This window comes from Equus asinus, chromosome 20 (genome assembly GCF_041296235.1).
Source record: "Equus asinus isolate D_3611 breed Donkey chromosome 20, EquAss-T2T_v2, whole genome shotgun sequence".
Taxonomy (NCBI): domain Eukaryota; kingdom Metazoa; phylum Chordata; class Mammalia; order Perissodactyla; family Equidae; genus Equus; species Equus asinus.
The window spans coordinates 92657354-92677872 of record NC_091809.1 but is presented as its reverse complement, the minus strand read 5'-3'; the positions used below and the strand labels follow the sequence as shown (position 1 = coordinate 92677872).

Sequence of the window (20519 nt, the reverse complement as noted above, 5' to 3'; positions counted from 1 at the left end):
TTTCATTTAGAGTTGTTCTAAAGCCTAAGTTATTTGCCATTCTGCCTCCAGGTTGGTTAGTGCTTGTGGGCTCCAGTGTTTCTCTGCTCGGAGGCAATATAATATAGTGGATAGACATGTGGACTCTGCGGTCAGATTGCTTGTGCATTTGAGTCCTGGCTCCACCACTTATTAGCTATAAGACCATGACAAGTTACTCATTCTCTCTATCCTTCAGTTTCCTGATCTGTGAAATGGGTATAATAGTATCAGCCTCATTTAGTTGTTGAAGGGTTAAATAGGAAAATGGATACAAAGCATCTGTCTCATTAAATATTAGCTGTTGGTCTTTGTGTCCTTTGCCAGTCTCTAAGGCAGTAATAGTCTGTTTGGGTTATGCATTATGCTTGATTCATTAAGAGTGCTTAAAAATTAATAACTGTTAAAGACCACAGTTACCCTTTATGGGAGCACTTTATGGCAATGATACCAAAAGTCTTCTCAACTCTTCCTTTCAGTCTTAGAGTTGTGATTTCTTTTATCCCCAAATCTTAGAACAGTTTTGCTCTTTATCATCAGTTTTAAGCAATTTGATTATATTGTGCCTGGGTGTAATTTTCTTTGTGTTTCTTGTACTTGGTTCATGGAGATTCTTGGATCTGTGAGTTTATGGTTTTCATCAAATTTAGGAAATTTTTGGCCATTATTTCTTCAAATATTTTTTCTGCCTTCTCCCACTTTGGGGCCTCCAAGTATACATGTTATTGTTCACAGTTTTTTCTTTCCTTATTTCATTTAGCATAGTTTCTATTCCAATGTCTTCAGATTCAATAATCTCTTTTTCTGTAGCATTGTATGTGCTGTTTATCCCTTTCAGTGAAAGTTTGATTTGGATCTTTTTTGTATCTTCCATGTTTCTACTTAATGTGCTCAATATTTATTTCTTCTTCTTAAATATAATTATAATATCTTTTAATGTCCTTTTCTCCTACTTCCATCATGTGTGTCATTTCTAGGTCAGTTTTGATTGATTGATTTTTTTCTTCATTATGGGTTATATTTTCCTGCTTCTTTATATGCCTGTTAATTTTTGATTGGATGCTGGATATTTTTATATTCTTATAGCTATTCTTGAGCTTTATTCTAGGACGTCGTTAAGTTACTTGGAAAAGTCTGATACTTTAAAGCTTGCTTTAAGCTTTGCTAGGTGGCACCAGAGCAGCCTTTGATCTAAGGCTAATTTTTGCCTATTATTGAGGTGAGACCTTTCTGAGTAGTCTACCTGATGCCCCATGAATTATGAGATTTTTCCATTCTGGCTAATGGGAATACAGACTCTTCCTGGCTGTGTGTAAACTCCAGTGACTGTTCCCTCTGCCCCTGGCTCTATTCCCAGCTTTGGGTAGTTTCCTCATACACATGCGCTGATCAGTCCTCTGCTAAAGACTTGAAGGAGACTCTCTGCAAGTTTTGAGCTTTCTCTGTACACAGCTTTCTCCTCTGTGGTACTCTACCTTGTGAACTTTAGTTGTCTTGCCCTTCCTGGACTCCCACCTCTGTCTCCTCAGTTCATGGGGACTGCTGGGCTCTGCTTGGATTCCCTCTGACTGCTTTGTGGCCTGGAAACTCTCTCCAGACAGTAAGTGAGGATAATCACGGGGCTTCCCTCATGTGTTGCCCTCTCTCAGAGATCATTACCTTATGCTGCCTGATGTCTAATGTCTGAAAATTGTTGTCTTATATATTTTGTCCATTTCTTAAGTTGTTTCAGGAGGGAGGGTAAGTTTGTTCTCTCTTACTCCATCTTGGGCACAAGTGGGAGTCCAAGTCTAGAATAGTTTGAAGGCAAAGGAAACCATCATCTGTGATTGCCTTTCTTATGTATTGCTTACCCTTGATTCACATGGGTCAGATCTTCCTTCCTTCCTCCCCAACTCACGCAAACGCCTAGACATCCCCTTGAAGCATTTTAAAGATTAATGGAAGTTGCTACCTATTTGGTTAGGCCATGGTTTTAATACTGATCATCGAGTCTGAGAATATTATAGTTTTTCTTGTGAGTCCAAATGTTCTCCAGGTCTACATAATTATTTTTAATAATTATAAAAAGACTTTTTAAAAACTTTTGATATAACTTTTATCAACTTACATATTTAAAATGACGTCAATTTATATTGTAAGCACCATTGATGTAATGTTTCCTTCCAAAGAGTTCACTTACCATTTCGTGTACCAGTGATCCCTACAGTGCTGTCAGTGGAAAGATATGGCTTAGTTCAAAAGCTTATTTATGTGTTAGACTTCGCATAATTCTCTAGTTACTTTAGAAATTCTAAAGCATCCTGAGGTTTAGTGAATCAGAAGACTATAGGGAGAAAGGGTGTTAACCTTCTCTTCCTGCCTTCATGCTTGCTGACTGAATGCAGAAGCTGCATGAGTAGCAGTTATAGACTAGAATCATACCCCCAAATCTTAAAAACAACAGAAATCTAGCAGCATAGGATAGAATGGAGACGTGAAGTGTAGTCTGTGTCTGAATTGCAATAGGTTTGAAAAAGACTTGCATTTTAGTTAACTGAATCTTTTTGACTCAGTAGATAACTTGACCTTTGGGAAACCTAGAGTGATCTTAATATGCAGCAAAAGAAACAGCAAATATGGAAGAGGAATTTCATCCGTGACTTTTTACCACTCATACCCAATTAGTCACTAAGTCTCCCTGTTTCTTCCTCCTAGGTCTTTTTCATATCTTTCTCTTCTTCCCCTTCTTGTTTCCGTTCTGTGCCTCACATCTGCCCTCTGTAAAGAGAGATCAGCATACTACAGCATGCAAGCCAGATCTGGCATGCTGCCTATTGTTTTATGGCCCATAAGCTAAGTTTTTTACATTTTTAAATGGTTGAAAAAAATATAAAAGAGTAATATTTCATGACATGTGAAAATTATGTGAAACTAAAATTTCGAAGTCCATAAATAAAGTTTTCTTGTGTTGTTTATGGCTGCTTTTATGCTATAACAGTAGAGTTGAGTAGTTGCAAAAGTGATTGTATGGCCCGCAAAGCTGAAAATATTTACTATCTTGATCTGGCCTTTACAGAAAAAGTTTGCTGAGCTCTGCTTTACATTACTGTTACAGTGTTCATTTAGAAATGAAAAATTGATAATAGTACACAATTCCCTGGAACTCCCCTCCAGATACCAGCTTAAAAATCTTCAGGGGTTTCTTACTGTATATGGAAAAAAAATCCAAACTCCTTTGCATGATATGCAAGACTCTTTACAACCTGGCAGCAGCCTGTTCTTTCTAGCCTCACCCCTCACCTCTCCACTCTTTTCTCTCATACCAAACTCCCAATGCTATTAACACGGAGATATTTGTTATTCTTTTAACAGCCAGTGCTGTCTCAAGCTTTGGAGTCTTTGCAAATACCATGTGTTATGCTTGTTCTTGCCCATATTCTCTACCTGTAAATCCCAACTCAGTCATCCAAAGCTGCCTGTAATGGCACCTCTTAGAGAGCATTGTTTAGGCAGAGGCCCCCTCCTCTGTAACCTCATGGCATTTTGGGCGCGCCTCTTCTGTTAGCACTTTTCACATGATACTGTAAATGTAACTATTCCATGAGCTTCTTGAGGGTAAAAACTATGTCTTAGGCTTCCTTATTCCTCCAGTATCCTGCACAGTATCTTGTCTATGATATATATTTTTGAATTAATAGATTGATGATTAAGATTGTGATCATATTTCCACTATATATGCAAGATATAACATTTAAAGATCCTCAACTATATAATTTGCTCTCTCTCTCTCTTTTTAAATATATAATGTCAGAAAATGTACCTTGTGATGGAGCTTTGTGAGGATGGAGAACTCAAAGAAATTCTGGATAGGAAAGGGCATTTCTCAGAGAATGAGACAAGGTGGATCATTCAAAGTCTTGCATCAGCTATAGCATATCTTCACAATAAGGGTAAGAAGATCATCCAGCTCATTGACTCCATGAATGCAGATATCACTTTTGTTTAAGGGTAATTGTATTCAGGATTCATAGTCGCGGAAATAATGCCTACTAACATAGAAGATTTTATTTAAACTTTTTTTTAAACTTTTCCTTTTTAACTTTATTTATACAGTCATGTGCCATCTAACGACGTTTCATTCAACAGTGGACCACACAGGCGATGGTGGTCCCATAAGATTAGTACCACATAGCCTAGGTGTGTAGTAGGCTGTACCGTCTAGGTTTGTGTAAGTGCACTCTGTGATGTTTGTGGAACAATGAAATTGCCTGATGACACATTTCTCAGAATGTATCCCTGTTGTTAAGTGAAGCATGACAATAGATATATTTTAATTAGAAACAAGGCAGGTGTACAATTACTTTGTCCGCAGACAAGGATGAAGTTATGAATATTTCTATTCAACAGTTTGAAAAGCAGCTAATATTATCAAATCAAAAGTAGACAAATCAATAATAAAAGTGAAATTTCTAAAAATATTTATATATTAATAATAACATTAAAAATTATATATTCTAGGCATTGTTTTTTGGTTTGTATTTTTTTAGACTTAGAGAAGTTTTAGGTTAGCAGCAAAATTGAGTAGAAGTTACAGAGATGTCTCATATACCCCCACCCATACATGCACAGCCTCCCCCATTGCCTACATCCCCCACCAGAGTGGTACACTTGTTACAACTGATGGATCTACATGAACACATCAATATCACCCAAAGTCCATAGTTAAAGTATACTTTAGGGTTCCCTCTTGGTGTTCTGTATTCTATGGGCTTTGACAAATGTATCCACCAGTATATTATCATATGGAATAGTTTCACTACTTTAAAATCCACATTTAAAAATTATTCCAATTATTTGAATTGCTTTACTGTTCTTTGGTGTTACTGCTGCTGCTTTTCCTCATGTTCCTCCTTTTTTTCCTTCAAGGTTGATTTGGTTTACATGTGACTTTAGAACCTTCTCATTTTGCAGATGAGAAAAAACTTTGCTCCAGAGAGGGGATGGGACATGGTTAGGTGTGGCAGGGCTGGTACTTGAGCCCAGGGGTTCATTCAGCAGATATTTCCTGAGCACCTGCTGCACTGTGGTGGGTTCTGGAGGTACAAAGACTTTAGACAAGGCCTCTGCCCTTCAAGGAATTCAGGCTCGTGGGAGATTGAGTATAGAAAACAAATTGTAATGCAACATGTCAGTTTCTCTAATGGAGAGCCATGTAAAGTGCAAGGAGGGTAGAATTGTCAGTGCCTCATTTGACTTGGAAAGTCTGGGAAGAATTCACAGAGGAAGGAAAACTTGAGCTGAGGAATACAAACTCAGAGAAAAAAAGGGAGGGCTTTCCACACAGAGGGCAACATTTGCAAGGACAGGAAACCAAAGGCTTACTATTATGCTAGTATCAGTTCTCCCACATTAAGCTATAAATTCAGTATAATTCCCAGCAAAATCTTAGTAAGATTTTTCATAGAACTTGATATCTGAAATGGGTGAGAATAGCAAAGAAAACAATGAAAGAGAAGAACAATGGAGGCAGCGGGGAGAGTTGCCCTGCCAAGGACCAAAACATATTACAAAGATATATTAATTAAAACTGTATCGTATCTAGGTAAAAAGAGATAAGCAGAGTAATAGAAACAATAAAAATTCCCAAAACGTAAGCTGGGAGCTGTTTGTAAGGGAGCTATAAATGGTTAGGTATAATTGCTAGTCCAGGGCTCGTTCAACTGTCTTTTTCCAGCAATTACACATATAACTTTTCAAGTCTAGGGAAATGATTGCTGTGGATAGGAACTGAGTCAATTATTTGCAAAGGAACTGTTTCATACATGATTATTTGCACATACTTAAAAATCGTATCTGAGGTCTGACATGTTGAACTGGAGATTTTGTGTCTCAAGGGTTTTTGTTTGTTTGTTTGTTTGGTGAGGAAGATTCCTGAGCTAACATGTGTTGCCAATTGTCCTCTTTTTTTTTTTTTTTTTTTGCTTGAGGAAGATTAGCTCTGAGCTAACATTTGTGCCAGTCTTCTTCTATTTTGTATGTGGGATGCCTCCACGGCATGGCTGATGAGTGGAATAGGTCCGCACCTGGGAGCTGAACCCGTGAACCCAGGCTGCCGAAGCAAAGGGCATGGAACTTTCACCCTCGGCCACAGGGCCGGCCCCTGGTTTTTATTTTAACATATAAAGAGTAGGAAAGTATGTTCTGATGTTGTAGAAAAATATACTGAAATAAGTATAGTTTGTGTACATGTGACAAAGTTGCAGTATGTGAAATGTTTATATTGGCATTAACATATACATAGAAGTAATCCTCTATCTGAAGACCTAAGGATATGGGAAACCTTACTGGGCTTGTAACTGCAATTGTCTCCCTCCTCCTGGGAATACCTAGCCTTGGAATACTCACCAGGCCACTTGTCATGAAGAACAGTGAGTTGGGGCAGCAGGGAAATGGGGAGGGAGGAGAGAGTCAAAGAAAATGGCTCCTTAGGGTTAGAAATATGGAGAAAAGGGATTTGAAAGAAAGGGAATGAAGCAGGGCAGAATTAACTTGGCCTTCCTCAAATTTTTCAACAGTGGACATTAATGTGTCAAATATATTTATTTGTTCTATTAATGTCCCCTCTAATTATTTTTCCATTATTCATTTCGTTGATTTATTGTTTATTTTCTTGGTAGATATAGTACACAGAGATCTAAAACTGGAAAACATAATGGTTAAAAGCAGCTTTATCGATGCTAACGATGAAATGAACTTAAACATAAAGGTAAGGTATAGAGATGGTGGTATATATTTGCCTATAAACAATTTGATTGCAAAGTGGTATCTTTAGATACATTTTGGAAGCTTTTGAGCAGCCAGAGAATAAGTGGCTTGTGTTAAAAAATTAAGACTTTACAAAAGAGGTTGTAACTGACAAGAATGATTTTACGAGTTAAGTGGTGCTATTGACTTTTTTTTAAGTACGTATGCCTTTGGATGGTTGTTAATCATTAGTTAATAGCAAGCAAACAGATGCTCTGAATTCTAATTAATTTCAAAATTGTGGCTGGTAATTTGATATAGATGTGTTATAGATTTAGAGAAAAACACACCTTGGCTGTGCCTCTGATACTAAATTCATGTAAAGTCCATATTTCTCATTGAAAACTTTCCTGGGTATTAATATTTATGTCCTAAGCACAATTAATGTGCCAAGTGTTTATTCTCGAAGGCTTTATTCAAACTGTGTTCTTTAATGTCAAATAAATGATAGGACACATTATTTATTACTTAACACTTTAATGGTGGCTGCTTTCAAAATATATGAATGTGTTAATTTAGGAATAAAATGTTGTCTGTGAATAACTCGCTCTGTGGCAGAAGCTAAATCCCCATGTGATATATAGGTTTAATGGTATTGTTGTTTTACCCTAGTAAGTGTTCTTGAATAGATCCGTTGTAAACTCCATGAGGGCGAGAATTATGTGTGTCTTAGTCGCTCTTGGTACCTGGAGCAGTGCCTGACACATAGTATGTGCTCAGTTAGTATTTGGTGAAGGAAGAGATGAATACTCTCCAAAGAACTGAATTGGATCGTGAAATCTTTTGTATATTTTATATCTGTATAGATTTTCTCTAGAGAAGGATGTGTATCACAATGCTCCAAATGGGGTAACTGTGAAAACTCCTGGAGAAATTGATTAATCTGTTTAGAAAAACAGCGATACTCCATGTTGATAGGAACATTCTCTCACTGCATAAGCACTGGAAACTGCATTTGGTGTCCGTGGACCCAGAGCCCAGCTTTGGTTGCATGATCAGTAAATGTGCCTGTTCTTCTGCTTTCAGCCCAAGGCTGTTCCAACTTGGGAGACAAGACCAAGGGCACACGCTGAATATTTAATAGCCAAACGTTTAATGGCCAGGATTTAGGACTGAGCGTGAAGACTGCAGTTGCAGCAGTAGGCCTCTCATGTGTTTGTAGTAATACTGTTTTTTTCCCTGTTAATTTGCTTCTTGTAGTTTTTTAATAATGTAGTAATTGTTTTATTAGTATACTCTAGAAACACAAAGGGAATAATAGCAAAGAAAAGATAGTATTTACCAGAGAGAGTGTTTTATAAATATTTATAAAAAGGGGGAGTTTCCTTGAGTTCTGGCAAGGATAATGACTTGCGTTTATAACATGCTTTAAACCGGAACATAGCTGGAGAATCAGAAAAATAGCTAATTAACATACTAAGGCCCGAATGTATTTTACAATGAAAGGGCTTTTTAAAAAATAACTTTTTCACATGAAAGAATTTAAATTCCTTCTTCAAGATACAACTTCCTATGTTGAACTGGTGAATTTAATTAGATGGAATGAACAATCAGCATCATGGGCGTTTTCTTAAGGTTTGAGAAACCAAGCTTCTCTTTACCAAGTTTCTTCTTCACAAAGAAGGGTGGGTGAGGAAGGAAAGCAGAGTCCTTGCTAGTAATATGAGTAAAGCCCCTCCATCCTCAAGAATCCATGAGTTAGATGCAGTTACAATGTGGTGGAAGTCCTACCTGCAGAATGAGTTGAACTCTGGGACGGGAAAACAGGTGACTTGGAATTTCCTCTTCCAGGTGACGGATTTTGGCTTAGCTGTGAAGAAGCAGGGTCGAGGTGAGGCCATGCTGCAGAGCACGTGTGGGACTCCTATCTACATGGGTGAGTAGTAGACTTAGAATGAGTTTTCTATATAAAAGAGTAAAATAACAGTGTGGATTAAAACTTGAGCAATTTGATTTTGCCATCCTGACTTAATGGCCCTGATCAAGCTACTTTTTCTTTTTTTAGGTCAAATAATTTCAGTTATTTTAGCATTTTTCTCATAGCTCTTGTCTTCAAAGACTGTAGTTTTTTTTGTTTCTCTGGTCTTCTCTGTAGTTGTTTATATCTCTTAGGTAATCATACCCCAAACTTAATTATTGTTTTTGTTAATTGATGCTAAAATTAGCATCAATTAGTGTGTGTTTTGCCTCTTTCCGTTTTGTGTCCAATCTAATTGCCATCAAATAGTTTTTCATAAAGAGTACTGATTAAGTATATTTTGTAAAGCAGCGTTTCCAATTTTTCTAAATGTGATTTTCAGCAGCTTTACTGAAGTGTAATTTAAATACCATAAAAAATATACCAGTAAGTGATTTTTCATACATTCAGAGTTGTGCAACCATCACCACAAACCAGTTTTAGAACAATTCTACCCCAAAAAGTTGCCTCATGCCCATTTTCACTCAATCTCATTCCCATGCCAGCCCCAGGGAACCGCTAATCTTTTTGTCTCTCTAGATTTGCTTTTTCGGGACATTTCATGTAAATGGAGTCATACAATATGTAGTCTTTTATGTCTGGCTTCTTTCCCTTAGCATGGAGTTTTTGAGGTATATCCCTGGTGGAGTATGTATCTGTAGTCTCTTCCTTTATATTGCTGAATTCTCCATTGTTTCAGCATGCCACATCTTGTCTCTCCATTTAGTAGCTGATGGACATGTGGATTGTTCCCAGTTTGGGGCCATTGTGAATATTGGTGCTATGAACATTGGTGTACAAATTTTTATGTGGACCTATGGTTTGATGTCCCTTGGGTAGCTACCTATCTGTGAAATTGCTGGGTCATATATTATTTATGTTTAACTTTTTAAGAAACTGCCAAATGATTTCCAAAGTGGCTGTAACATTTTACCTTCCTGCTAGCAGTATATGAAGGTTCCAGTTTCTTCACATCCTTGATGACACTTGATATTAACTGTCTTTTTAAGTAGAGTCATTCTAGTGGGTATGAAGTAGTATCTCTTTGTGGTTTTTAATTTGCATTACCCTAATGACCAACGATGTTGAGCATCTTTTCTTGAACTTATTAGTCATTCCTATATCCTCTCTGATGAAATGTCTATTCATATCTGTACCTATTGAAATGATCATATCTTTTTTCTCTTCAAATTTATTAATGAAATAGTTACATTAATAGATTTTTAAAATGTTGAACTATCCTCGCACTTTTGGATTAAACCCCACTTGGTATAGTATACTGCTGTATTCAATTTGTCACCACTTTATTTAGGAGCTTTCAGGGTAGCTTGCTTTCTTTTGTGTTGCCCCTGTCTTTTCTGATGTTATGGTTATGCTAGCCTAATTTAAAAAATAAAATATTTTCACTTTTTATATGCTCATGAACCAATTAAGTAAAAGAAATCGTCTATTCATTTATAGTTTGATGAAATTTCCCCTTAAAATGTTTTGGTCCTGGTACCCTTTGGGGGATGAAACTTCTCTTATATTTTCAATTTATACTGGGTTATTCAAGTTTTCCGCATCCTCTGGAATCATTTTCATAATTTGTATTTTCATAGAAAATTGTTTATTACATTGAGATTTTCACTTTTATTGGCATAAATATGCATATTATATTCACTTATAATTTTTGGATTCTCCTGTATATCTGTGGTTATATTCCCCATTCGTAATATTTTTTTAAGAAGGCACTATGATGTAATATTCGCAGTATGGCCTCTGATGTCACATGGCTAATTCAGGATTCCAGCTTGGCCACTTCCTCTCTGATTAACCCTGGGCAAACAACTTAACTGCTTCTGTCACAGTTTCTAATCTGTGTAATTGGGATTATGTCACTCATTTATCAAAAACTTTTTGAGGATCTACTTTGTGTTAGACACTGGTCTAGGTATGGGGAATACAACAGTGAACAAAACGTAAAAATGTCATGTTCGTGCAAACAGTAAACAAGATAAGAAATTAAAATATCTGGTGTGTTAGAGAGAGGTGCTAAGGAAGAAGAATAAAACAGGGAAGGGGAGAGGGTGGATTTGGGATTGTGATAATAACATCGTTCTTATCAGAGTGACATGAGAATTGAGTGAGTAAATAGATGTAAAGTGCTTAGCACAGTACCTGGCACTTAGTGCTCAATTTTAGCTCTTGTTATAATACTAATCATTCTTTTCTTGATCAAATTTGTTCGTGGTTAGGACAATTTTTTGGGCTTTCAAAGAACCAGCTCAAGGCTAATGTTATTTGGTTTACTTTTTCATTGATTTCTGTTTTTATTTTTCTGAATTCCTTCTTTTGGTTTATTTTTTAACTTCCTCAGCGAAATGCTTATTTTCAGTCTTCTTATTTCCTAATAAATGTATTTAAGGCTAAATATTTTCCTCTGGGTAATTCTTTGGCCATTTCTTTTGTATACAGTGTTCTAATTGTTATTGATTTCTTAATAGTCTATAATTTTAGTTTTAGTCTTCTTCTTTAATCCAAGAATTATTTAGAAGTGCTTTTAGGATTTTCCAGGTAGTTGGGATGTGTTTGATACTCCTGTGAATGTGTGTTAGATTTCCTAGACTTTTGTTCTTTCTGTCTGGCTTTCTTCACTGTAGTGGGCAATTGTGACTTAAAGGTTTTCAACTTTTAGGAATTTTTTTTGTGATTGAACACACGACTCGTTTTTGCACATCTTGCATTGGATATTTAAAAAGTATATATATTCCTGGTTGTTGAGCATAAAAATTTCAGTGTGTGCTTATAAAAATCAAATGTGATAGCTTTGTGATTCAAACTTTCCATATTGTTAATTTAATTTTGCTTGCTGCTTCTGTTGGTTTCTAAGAGAGACAGTTATTAAAGTCACCCACCAAGATAGAACTTTGACAAATTCTTTTTGTACTTTTAGTAGATTTCTAAAAAAACTACCTTATTGAAATATAATTTACATATGATAAAATGCACAAATTTTAAGTGTAAAGTTTGATGTTTTGACAAATGCATGCACTTGTATAATCACCACCCCAATGAAGATATTAACATTTTTATCACCCCAGAAAGTCCTTTGTGTCCCTCTCAGTCAGTCCCCCACCCAGACCCCAGCAGCCGCTGATGACTTCCATCACCATAGCTTAGTTTTGCCTATCTAGAACTTTTTTTTTTTGAGGAAGATTAGCCCTGAGCAAACATCTGCTGCAATCCTCCTCTTTTTGCTGAGGAAGACTGGCCCTGAGCTAACATCTGTGCCCATCTTCCTCTACTTTATATGTGGGACGCCTGCCACTGCATGGCTTGACAAGCAGAGCGTAGGTCTGCACCTGGGATCCAAACCAGCAAACCCTGGGCCACCAAAGCAGAACGTGTACACTTAACCCCTGGGCCACCAGCTGGCCCCTGTCAAGAACTTTATATAAATTAAAGTGTGTGGTATATGTTCTTTTGCGTCTGTCTTCTTCTGTTCCATGTAAGGATTTTGAGACTTATCCATGTTGTATCAGTAGTTTATTCATTTTTATTGCTGAGGAGTATATCTAACTCATTGTTTTTTTGCCTAGTTGATACATAAAGTTTTAAAATCATCTAGTCTTATTTGGAAAAGGCTGCTTTAGATTCTGTTCATATCTTCCTATTGGCAAAAGGCATCTGGTCTGTAGCTACATGGGGAAAATATATCCCAGCACCCTGAGTTTCATGCCTGCTTATTAGTTGTCTGTGCTGATAACAAGTGAGAGAACAAGAGAGAAGCCAGATGGTTCGCAGAGCTGTGCTGACTTCCTAAGTGGCTTGTGGGCGCAGGTATTGCCTCTGCCTCCCTGGGAGAGCTGTGATGACAATGCAGGTAGAAAGGCCCCCGATAATTGAGATGACTCTGGAAGAGTGAGGACCAGGAGTGCCGGGCCCCTGCTGTGTGACCCACCTGCGTGGAGCTCCTTCATGAAACCTAATAGCGAACTTGCCCTTGTCGTAGGCACGTGGCCGGAGAGCACCTTGGACTTTAATGATTCAGTATTTAGAGAGTTTGAGCAGAGTTAAAGAATACAAGTAGCTGCTCAAAGGAAAGTACTATTCAGTTAATTTTCACTGATTTGGAGATGAATCACTGAGTTTGTTAGTTAACTATAGATGAGCCTTTTCTTATTATTTCTTCTGTTTACTTTTTGACTCTTTCTGCTGCTTTTTAGCTCCTTTAACAATAGGCAGAGGAAATGAAATTCCATTTGCTTTTAGTAGTTATAAAAGGTATGTGTGTGAGTGTGTAAGCGGGGGAGAGTGAAACTGTCTTCTAAAATAAAAACACCTTTTATGCGGGAGGCACTCCGTAGCTGTGTAAATTTAGGCAAGTCACTTGGTATAAACCTGTTTCCCCACTGGCAGAGTAAGTCAAATGCCTACATAGCTATCTCAAAAGATTCTTACATGATTTGTACAAATAATGTGACTTATATAAAAATACTTTGTAAATTTTAAGGGTCTATTGAAATGTTTACATTTATTTTATCTTTATGTTTATAACTGTTTTGTTCTTCCTTTTTCCTTAAAGGAAGATATTTCAGCCCTAGACATGGCCCTGGAATATCATATGTGACTTTCTGAAAAGCCTGCTGTTATAAAAAATCTAATCATTAAAAAATGTGCTACCTTAAAGTAAAAAAAAAACAACAAAACTTTGGAAAGATTGTTTAAAAAAAGATTGTGAACACATGTAAAGTAAGAAGCACAGAGTTGGGGAGTGGGGAGTACCTGGCCCCTCGTCCTCGTCCTGTGACGAAATGGCTTTTTGATCCAGTTATGTTGTAGGAGCTCTCTGTTTGTCTTAGTTTTCTCATTCAGAAAATGTGGAAAATAATTCGTATTCTGTTGTAGGAGTGCTTTGATGTTATTGTTATTATTATTTTACTAAAGTGATTTATAAGCACTTATCTTAGTTTTTCTGTGAATCCAGATTTATACATATTGGGCTTGCTTTAAATTATATACACTTAAGCCGTGTATTCAGTCTATTTTTGGAAAAGAACTGAGATTGTTGTCTTCTACTATAACTGCATGATCTTTGCAAAATCATTTCTTAATTTCAGAGGAATGAAGAGTAGTACATTTAGTTATACAGTGTGTGCCATCGTTCCATTAGAGGCTACATGACAGGAGTGAGGATGCAGTGACATCAGTTGTTAAGGCCTGTACATTATTCATTTAACATCTGCTGTTGGTTCTCCTGTTCCCTGTGGGGGAATAAATTACAACACATCAGCACATTTGTCATGCTTTGTGTTTAAGCATTTAAAAGTCATTTATTGTATTATTAATATTATTTTATTTCTGCTTGTTTGGCAGCGCCTGAAGTTATCAATGCCCATGACTATAGCCAGCAGTGTGACATTTGGAGCATCGGTGTAATAATGTACATTTTGTAAGTAGCCTTGCTAAATGTTCAGTTTAAAATGAATGGATAGTCTCTAACAGTAGAATTACATAGATCTTAAATTAAAACTAGACAATATAGTTTTTAAAAAGCGACTGAAAAAACAATTGGGAAGTCCTTGTAAAAGCTCTCTTTTAGTTGTCGGGTACATTCATTAGGTATTTTTTTTTAATTCCATAAATTTATAACTTTCAGCTTTGCTTTTCATTGATCTATAAATGCTACAATGCACTGTATGATCTGAGCACAGTGAAAAACTTGCCTTAAAACCCGTCTGATCCTTTGCTACAAACCAAAAGCTTCTTTGTATTTTCACAAGAGATTCACTTATCCCATCAGGTAAAGGGAGATACTGGGGCCTGGCACGAGAGCTGACCGTGGGCAGGGCACATGTGAGGAGTGGGCACTGATCAGATGGAGGCTCAGCCTGGGATCTGGGGAATATCCTAGAGTTCCTCATTCTCTTAATGCTCCTGAAAACGTCTGTCTTTCTTGCTCTTCCTTCTGTCTCATTCTCAGGATTCAGTCAAATCCCATGTCCTGTTCATTTTTCCTTTGAAGTGCCCTCACCTGTTCTTTCAGTTCTCTTCAGTTGTATCATTTCTGCTTGTGAACCCTTTTCTAGAACTTTACAATGTTTTTCTGACTGTTCTGTCTGCCTCTGGTTACCCTCCCTAGTTCATCCTTCACACTGCGGTCAGGGTTTTCTTTCTGAATCACAAATCTGATGGTGCTACTTTCCTGATTAACAACCTCAGATGATTCTCCCTTGCTGGAGAAAAGTGTCAGAGCATCTCAGCGTGGCATGACACAGCAAGCCTTTCCTGACCTACCCCCAGCATGCCTTTCCAGTCTCGGGCTGGATGTGCATTCTCATGAAGCTACCCTGTGCTGTGGCTGCCCTTTATGACTCAGGCACACCTTGTATTACATGCCTCTGGGTCTTTGCTCATGCAGTTCCTTCTACCTAGAATGTTCTTTTTCTTCTCTACTCACCTCTCTCCTGAGTGTGCCCAGCTCAAACATTAATGCCTTCTATTTCCCTAACTCCTGCTCTACACTCTAGAGTTACTACGTTCATTAGGTGTGTACTTGTCCAGAGGATTTAAGGCCACATACAAAAATGCATGCAAAACAGTAAAGTTGAAAGAAAAACAAAATAAGAATATTTAACAAGGAATGTTTGCACACGTGTAAATTTGATAGAATTAATTGTTCACTTTTCTGTGTTCTCATAGCACTTTTGAAAACTAGATTATAATGTTAGAATATAATTATTGTATTATATGTATTATCTCTGTTTTCCTTGCTCTAAAATCCATGAAGGACAGAGATCTTATGTTATTCATCTTTGCACCCCTGCTGTCTGGTACAGTAGTAGGCATGTAGTCAGTGCTTAATATATGTCTGTTAAATTGAATTAAAGTGACTTGTCTAAGAGGCGTTCTGAAAAGTCAGTGGCCATTGTTCTGCCTCTTGGTGAATATGAACATTTTTATGTTGACGCGACATTAGTTTTATGGTCATATTGAAGATTTCACTGAGCACTACCTCTTCGAGATCATTTCTAAATATTGACATCACAGTAGTTGCATTTTCACAGTTCTGTGAAATGGAAACACAGGCAGTAGAAATTGGAGGATGTGGTTGCTGCTGTGGCTCAGATGGTCCACACACATCACTGCTTAGATTGTATAAAGTATAAACACATTCACAAAGTTTTTGATCATTGTTTTGTGCTGATTAGAATCATATTGCAAAAGTCTGAGCCTTAGTCTTTAATTAAAAATATAACCATTTTAGATTCGTGTTTTATACTCTGAAGACTTTCTAGACAACACAAGTGAAACATCATATATGTAATTGAATATTACACAATTCATGTGTGGTGTTTGCTGCCTTCCCAGTTTGAATTTGGTGTTAAGGAAAGTGTGATAGTTTATTACATATCTTAAAATGTTTTCTCTTTCTTAAAGATATAATTTTAATTTTTCTATTTCAGAGCATGGCTGCATGTCATCATTTAAGGCATCTTTCTTTCTTTACAGTAGACTCTTACTTAGCTAATCAGTGCTATTCATTAACCTGCCTGAGCCCAGTGGTCTTATACATAATTCTTTCACCAAGGGCGCAAACATATTACCTTCTCCAGGGGGGTTATTTTCTTGTTTATCAGTTACCCCTGATTCATTTCTCTTTAATTGGACAATGAAAACATACTTTCTCAAGGTGAAATTAACATAAATGCCCTTTATGGGTACTATCCTCTGCTGTTTTCATTCCTACGAGGGCAACGAAAATAATAGGAAGGCTTTAAGAGGCATTTTTCATGTCTTGGATTCCCTTTTCTGGATGTACAGAAAATTGCTGTCATAAAATTTCATATGCTGCTGATTGACCAACCATTAGATATATTTTTTGTAAGTGAAATTGCAAAGGACAGACAAAAGTGGAATTTTTTAAATGCAGCCCTTAAGCCATAGTTACGTGGTAGTCTGGCAATACAAGAGCAGCTAAGAATTGGCAATTGTGCATATCACTGGTTGTTAACAGACTCAATGAGCTGGGCTTTTGCTGGCCTGTACTTGTTATAATAGATAGTAATTGTCCATAAGGCCATTTTTCTGGCGTGGTTTGTGTGTGTGTGTATTTTAAAACTAAACAATAGCGAGGCAAGTAAGATCAGAGAGAGGAGGGTCAGAATGCGCTGGACCAGTAAAAAGTATTTAAATAAGAGTTCCCAGAGCAATTTGATAAATACCAATCTATTAACAAGAACTTATTGGTAAATGAGAAGCTATATTGTTCATCCTAGTTTGATAAACTGCTAGGAGGAAAACAACTTTTTTCCCTAGGAAAGTCATCATCATTATCATGTAAAATGTTTGTCAAATCTAGACTTGTTCAGAAAATGTTCATGGGAAAGATTTTTAAAGGACTTAAAGAAAAATGTAACTAAAAAAATCAGTAAAAATCTAGCTGTTCAGAGACTTAGAGATCATTATATTTATGTATGTAATAGACCAGCATTTGGGAAGTGTAGTGGAATTATGTCATTTTATTCTTTCAGTAATAAAGTAGAAAAATATAATCCTGAGAGTGGAAGACTCCTCTGTCATGAGTCCAAGTCCACCTTCTGTCTGGTTGTGATTGGGAAAATCTACTTCTTGTCTACAGGGTTGCCCTCAGATGTCAGAGTTGGCCATAATGATGACAGCCAACATTTGTTGAGAATGTACTAGGAAGAATTGAACTCAACTTTTAAGCATGTTCTTGTAGTTTTGGACTGAATCCCTGTTGAAGCAGAGGCTTGCCATGGTCTTTGGGAAGTATAGTACAGCACTTTGTTTTCAAAGATTCTAAAAACACATAGTCCCTGTATTAGACAAGTGCAAACAAGCCCGTGTTTACTTTATATGCACTGCTCACGGCTTTACTGACGTTGGTCGTTATGTGTACTCACCTTTCACCCTGCTGGACTGAAGGGTCAAATCATCATCCTCTGATTTTCCTCATCCCGACCTTTGTCATTTTGTATACCATTTTTGAAGAGTTGTGGCCATTTTATTGGATTTTTAGCTTTGACTCAGAGCCTATAGACATTCCCAGGGTTATTCTTGGTTTATTCTTACTGTTGCTAAGCTTTGTATGTTATTTTACCATGGATAAAACTCTTACATGGTCGTTGGACTCTGATAACTCTTGTTAGACTCTGCTAACTCAGTGTGTTTTTCTGCAAGTCCAGTTTGGATTATGTCCCTTAAAGCATTACCTAACCCTTGCTCACAGTGAAGTGTCTCCTCTGTTATCTGCAGCTCTCACTGTGCACTTAAACTCACGCACCTTGCTGTATTTTAACCCTAGTTAAGCTTAGTGTTCCCTCACCTGGAAGAGCTTTGGGTTATTTGCAAATCCAGAGGTTTCAGTGTAGATGAGAGCCTAGCGCTAAGCAAAACCCCTTTACTTCTGTTTCCACATCCAGAGAGGACCCCACTTCCCCCGTCCTCTACTTAAATATGAAGCACCACTACTTCCAAATCCCGTGGAAACTTCATTTTACTAGCCATATTTTGAGTATTAAAAAAAAAGTCTAAACAAAATGATTGCCTTTCTTATAGGTTATGTGGAGAACCACCCTTTTTGGCAAGCTCGGAAGAGAAACTTTTTGAGTTAATAAGAAAGGGAGAACTACATTTTGAAGATCCAGTCTGGGATTCCATAAGTGATTGTGGTAAATATAGATTTGTTATTATTTATTAAATCAAGTATACATAAGAATGTTGGCCCGTCGTTCAAATACTTTAAATCTGTTTAGTTATTAAATTTACTTGTAGAAATAAACACTATTACACTATTTATTTGTGGAAACAGGATATCTTCACTGTGATTGTTACAATCAAAACTTCCAAGAAAAACAGAAAATACTTAGTAAAAATTGAAGAGGAAATTGGCTGATCATCTAGCAAATTTTTACTGTAGACCAAAAAACTAGTCCAGGCAATAAAACCTCACTTTAGGCCTTAAAATTTATTTCTTAGCCATTTATACTGATGATATTTATTTTACAGTTGACATCGTTCCTTCATGTCATGCAGACCTAATCCTAAATAAATTGGAAAATGTATGGTATTAATTGTAGTTAATATAAATAAGATTTTTAGGATTTTCCCTTATTTGCAGCTAAAAGTGTTTTGAAACAACTTATGAAAATAGATCCTGCTCACAGAATCACAGCTAAGGAACTCCTAGATAACCAGTGGCTAACAGTAAGTTACAGTGTTACTTCTTTTCTTTCTTTTTGACATGAAACCATTGCTCTTGCTTTTCATTTGGCCTTGTAGTTTATATACCATCTTCTTAAAACAGGCAATTAGTTTCATCTTCTGACAAGGTAAATAAATTATTGAGTCTTGATACATTTCTGAAATGGGTATTTTCAAACTGTTAAAACTGTTGCCACAGTTGTTTGTGTATGTTTACAGAGGTTTAAACAGACTTCACTTTGCTCCGTATCATGACGGTGTCGAGTCCGGTAGAGCAGAGCTAGGAAGGTCTGTCATTAGAGCTGTGGAGTGTTGAAGCAGCTCAGTGATGTAGCGCACCGGAACTGTCCACTTCTCTTTCAACTCTTGGGATGCAAGGAATCTGTGGGAACTCAGAAAAGCCAAGGTCTCCTAACAGTGGCTGTAACCTGCCTTGATATCTTGAGTAACTATTCATTTACGTATTGCTTTCCCCTGTGAGACTTGGTACCTCGAGGACAGACATTACGTCTTACTGATCTTCATGTCCGTGTACTCAGAATATTACTGGTCATGATAGGCACTTTGGAAGAGGCTGCTATTTACTTCTCAGTGTTTATTCTCTTTTTCTTCTCTGGTAAAGAGGATCCTAACTTAACTGAAAACATTGCTATCTAGTCTTCTTTGCTAGTTATCCCCAGTCTTTTCTAGTTATCATGGTGGTCAATGAGGTCTAAGTGGAAGTAGGAGCAATCTCTGGGAAATTTCCTTAAATGGAGGAGGTGTGGCATTCCTCATGCCCATCTTCTTTCCTGATGAGTGGAATGCAGATGTGATTGCTGGAGTTTGAGTAGCCATATTAGACCATAAAGTAGAATCCATAAAGTGAGGATGGCAGAGCAACAAGACGCAAGGAACCAGGGCTGTTAGCTCACAGAGCTGCCATGCCAGCCCTTGACTGCCTACCGTCAGACATTTTTATGTGAGCAGGAAACAAACTTCTGTCATCTTTAAGACACTGTAGAATATGCAGTTGAATCTAATACCGATTAATACAATACTCAATAAATAATTGCTGAATGAGTGACTGATTCAGTAAATGAGTAAGTGTGTAGGTATCAGATAAAATGTCTGAGAACTGAGATGGAAGATTTCTAAAGACACATGGAAATATTGCTAAGCGATATTCATCCATGACAAAAATCATTGTATGTCTATTACTTGCTAGACACTGTTTTAGGTACTACAGATACATGAGATGCTCACATTGCAGTAGTATTGTTAAGAGATGATGGTGGCTTGAACAAGGTGGTAGCAATAGAGTTGAAGAGAAACGTGATATGTTTTTTAGGTTATAATTGACATGACTTGGTGATGGGTAACATGAGGGATGAGGATAGGGAGGAATCAAGGATGATCTCTAGATTTTAACAACTGGTTGGATAGTGATACCATTTGCTGAGATGTGGAAGGCTGTATGAAAAGTTTTGGGGTGGGTGGGCGCTGAATCAAGAGTTCCATATTAGATATGCTGAGTTTGAGATGGCTATGTGGCATCCAAGTGGAGATA

At 37.1% G+C, this 20519-nt stretch overlaps 1 protein-coding gene across 13 annotated transcripts in view; it reads left to right on the top strand.

Annotated features, from left to right (window-relative positions):
• Positions 1-20519, top strand: part of STK33 (serine/threonine kinase 33) — a 121292-nt gene that overhangs the window by 71500 nt on the left and 29273 nt on the right. For all 13 annotated transcript variants that reach the window (XM_044752633.2, XM_070491023.1, XM_070491019.1 and 10 more), the window contains 6 exons: positions 3812-3950; positions 6678-6766; positions 8596-8680; positions 14120-14195; positions 18326-18438; positions 18888-18973. In XM_044752633.2, the coding sequence (XP_044608568.1) occupies positions 3812-3950; positions 6678-6766; positions 8596-8680; positions 14120-14195; positions 18326-18438; positions 18888-18973 (588 nt within the window). The remainder of the gene's footprint in view (positions 1-3811; positions 3951-6677; positions 6767-8595; positions 8681-14119; positions 14196-18325; positions 18439-18887; positions 18974-20519) is intronic.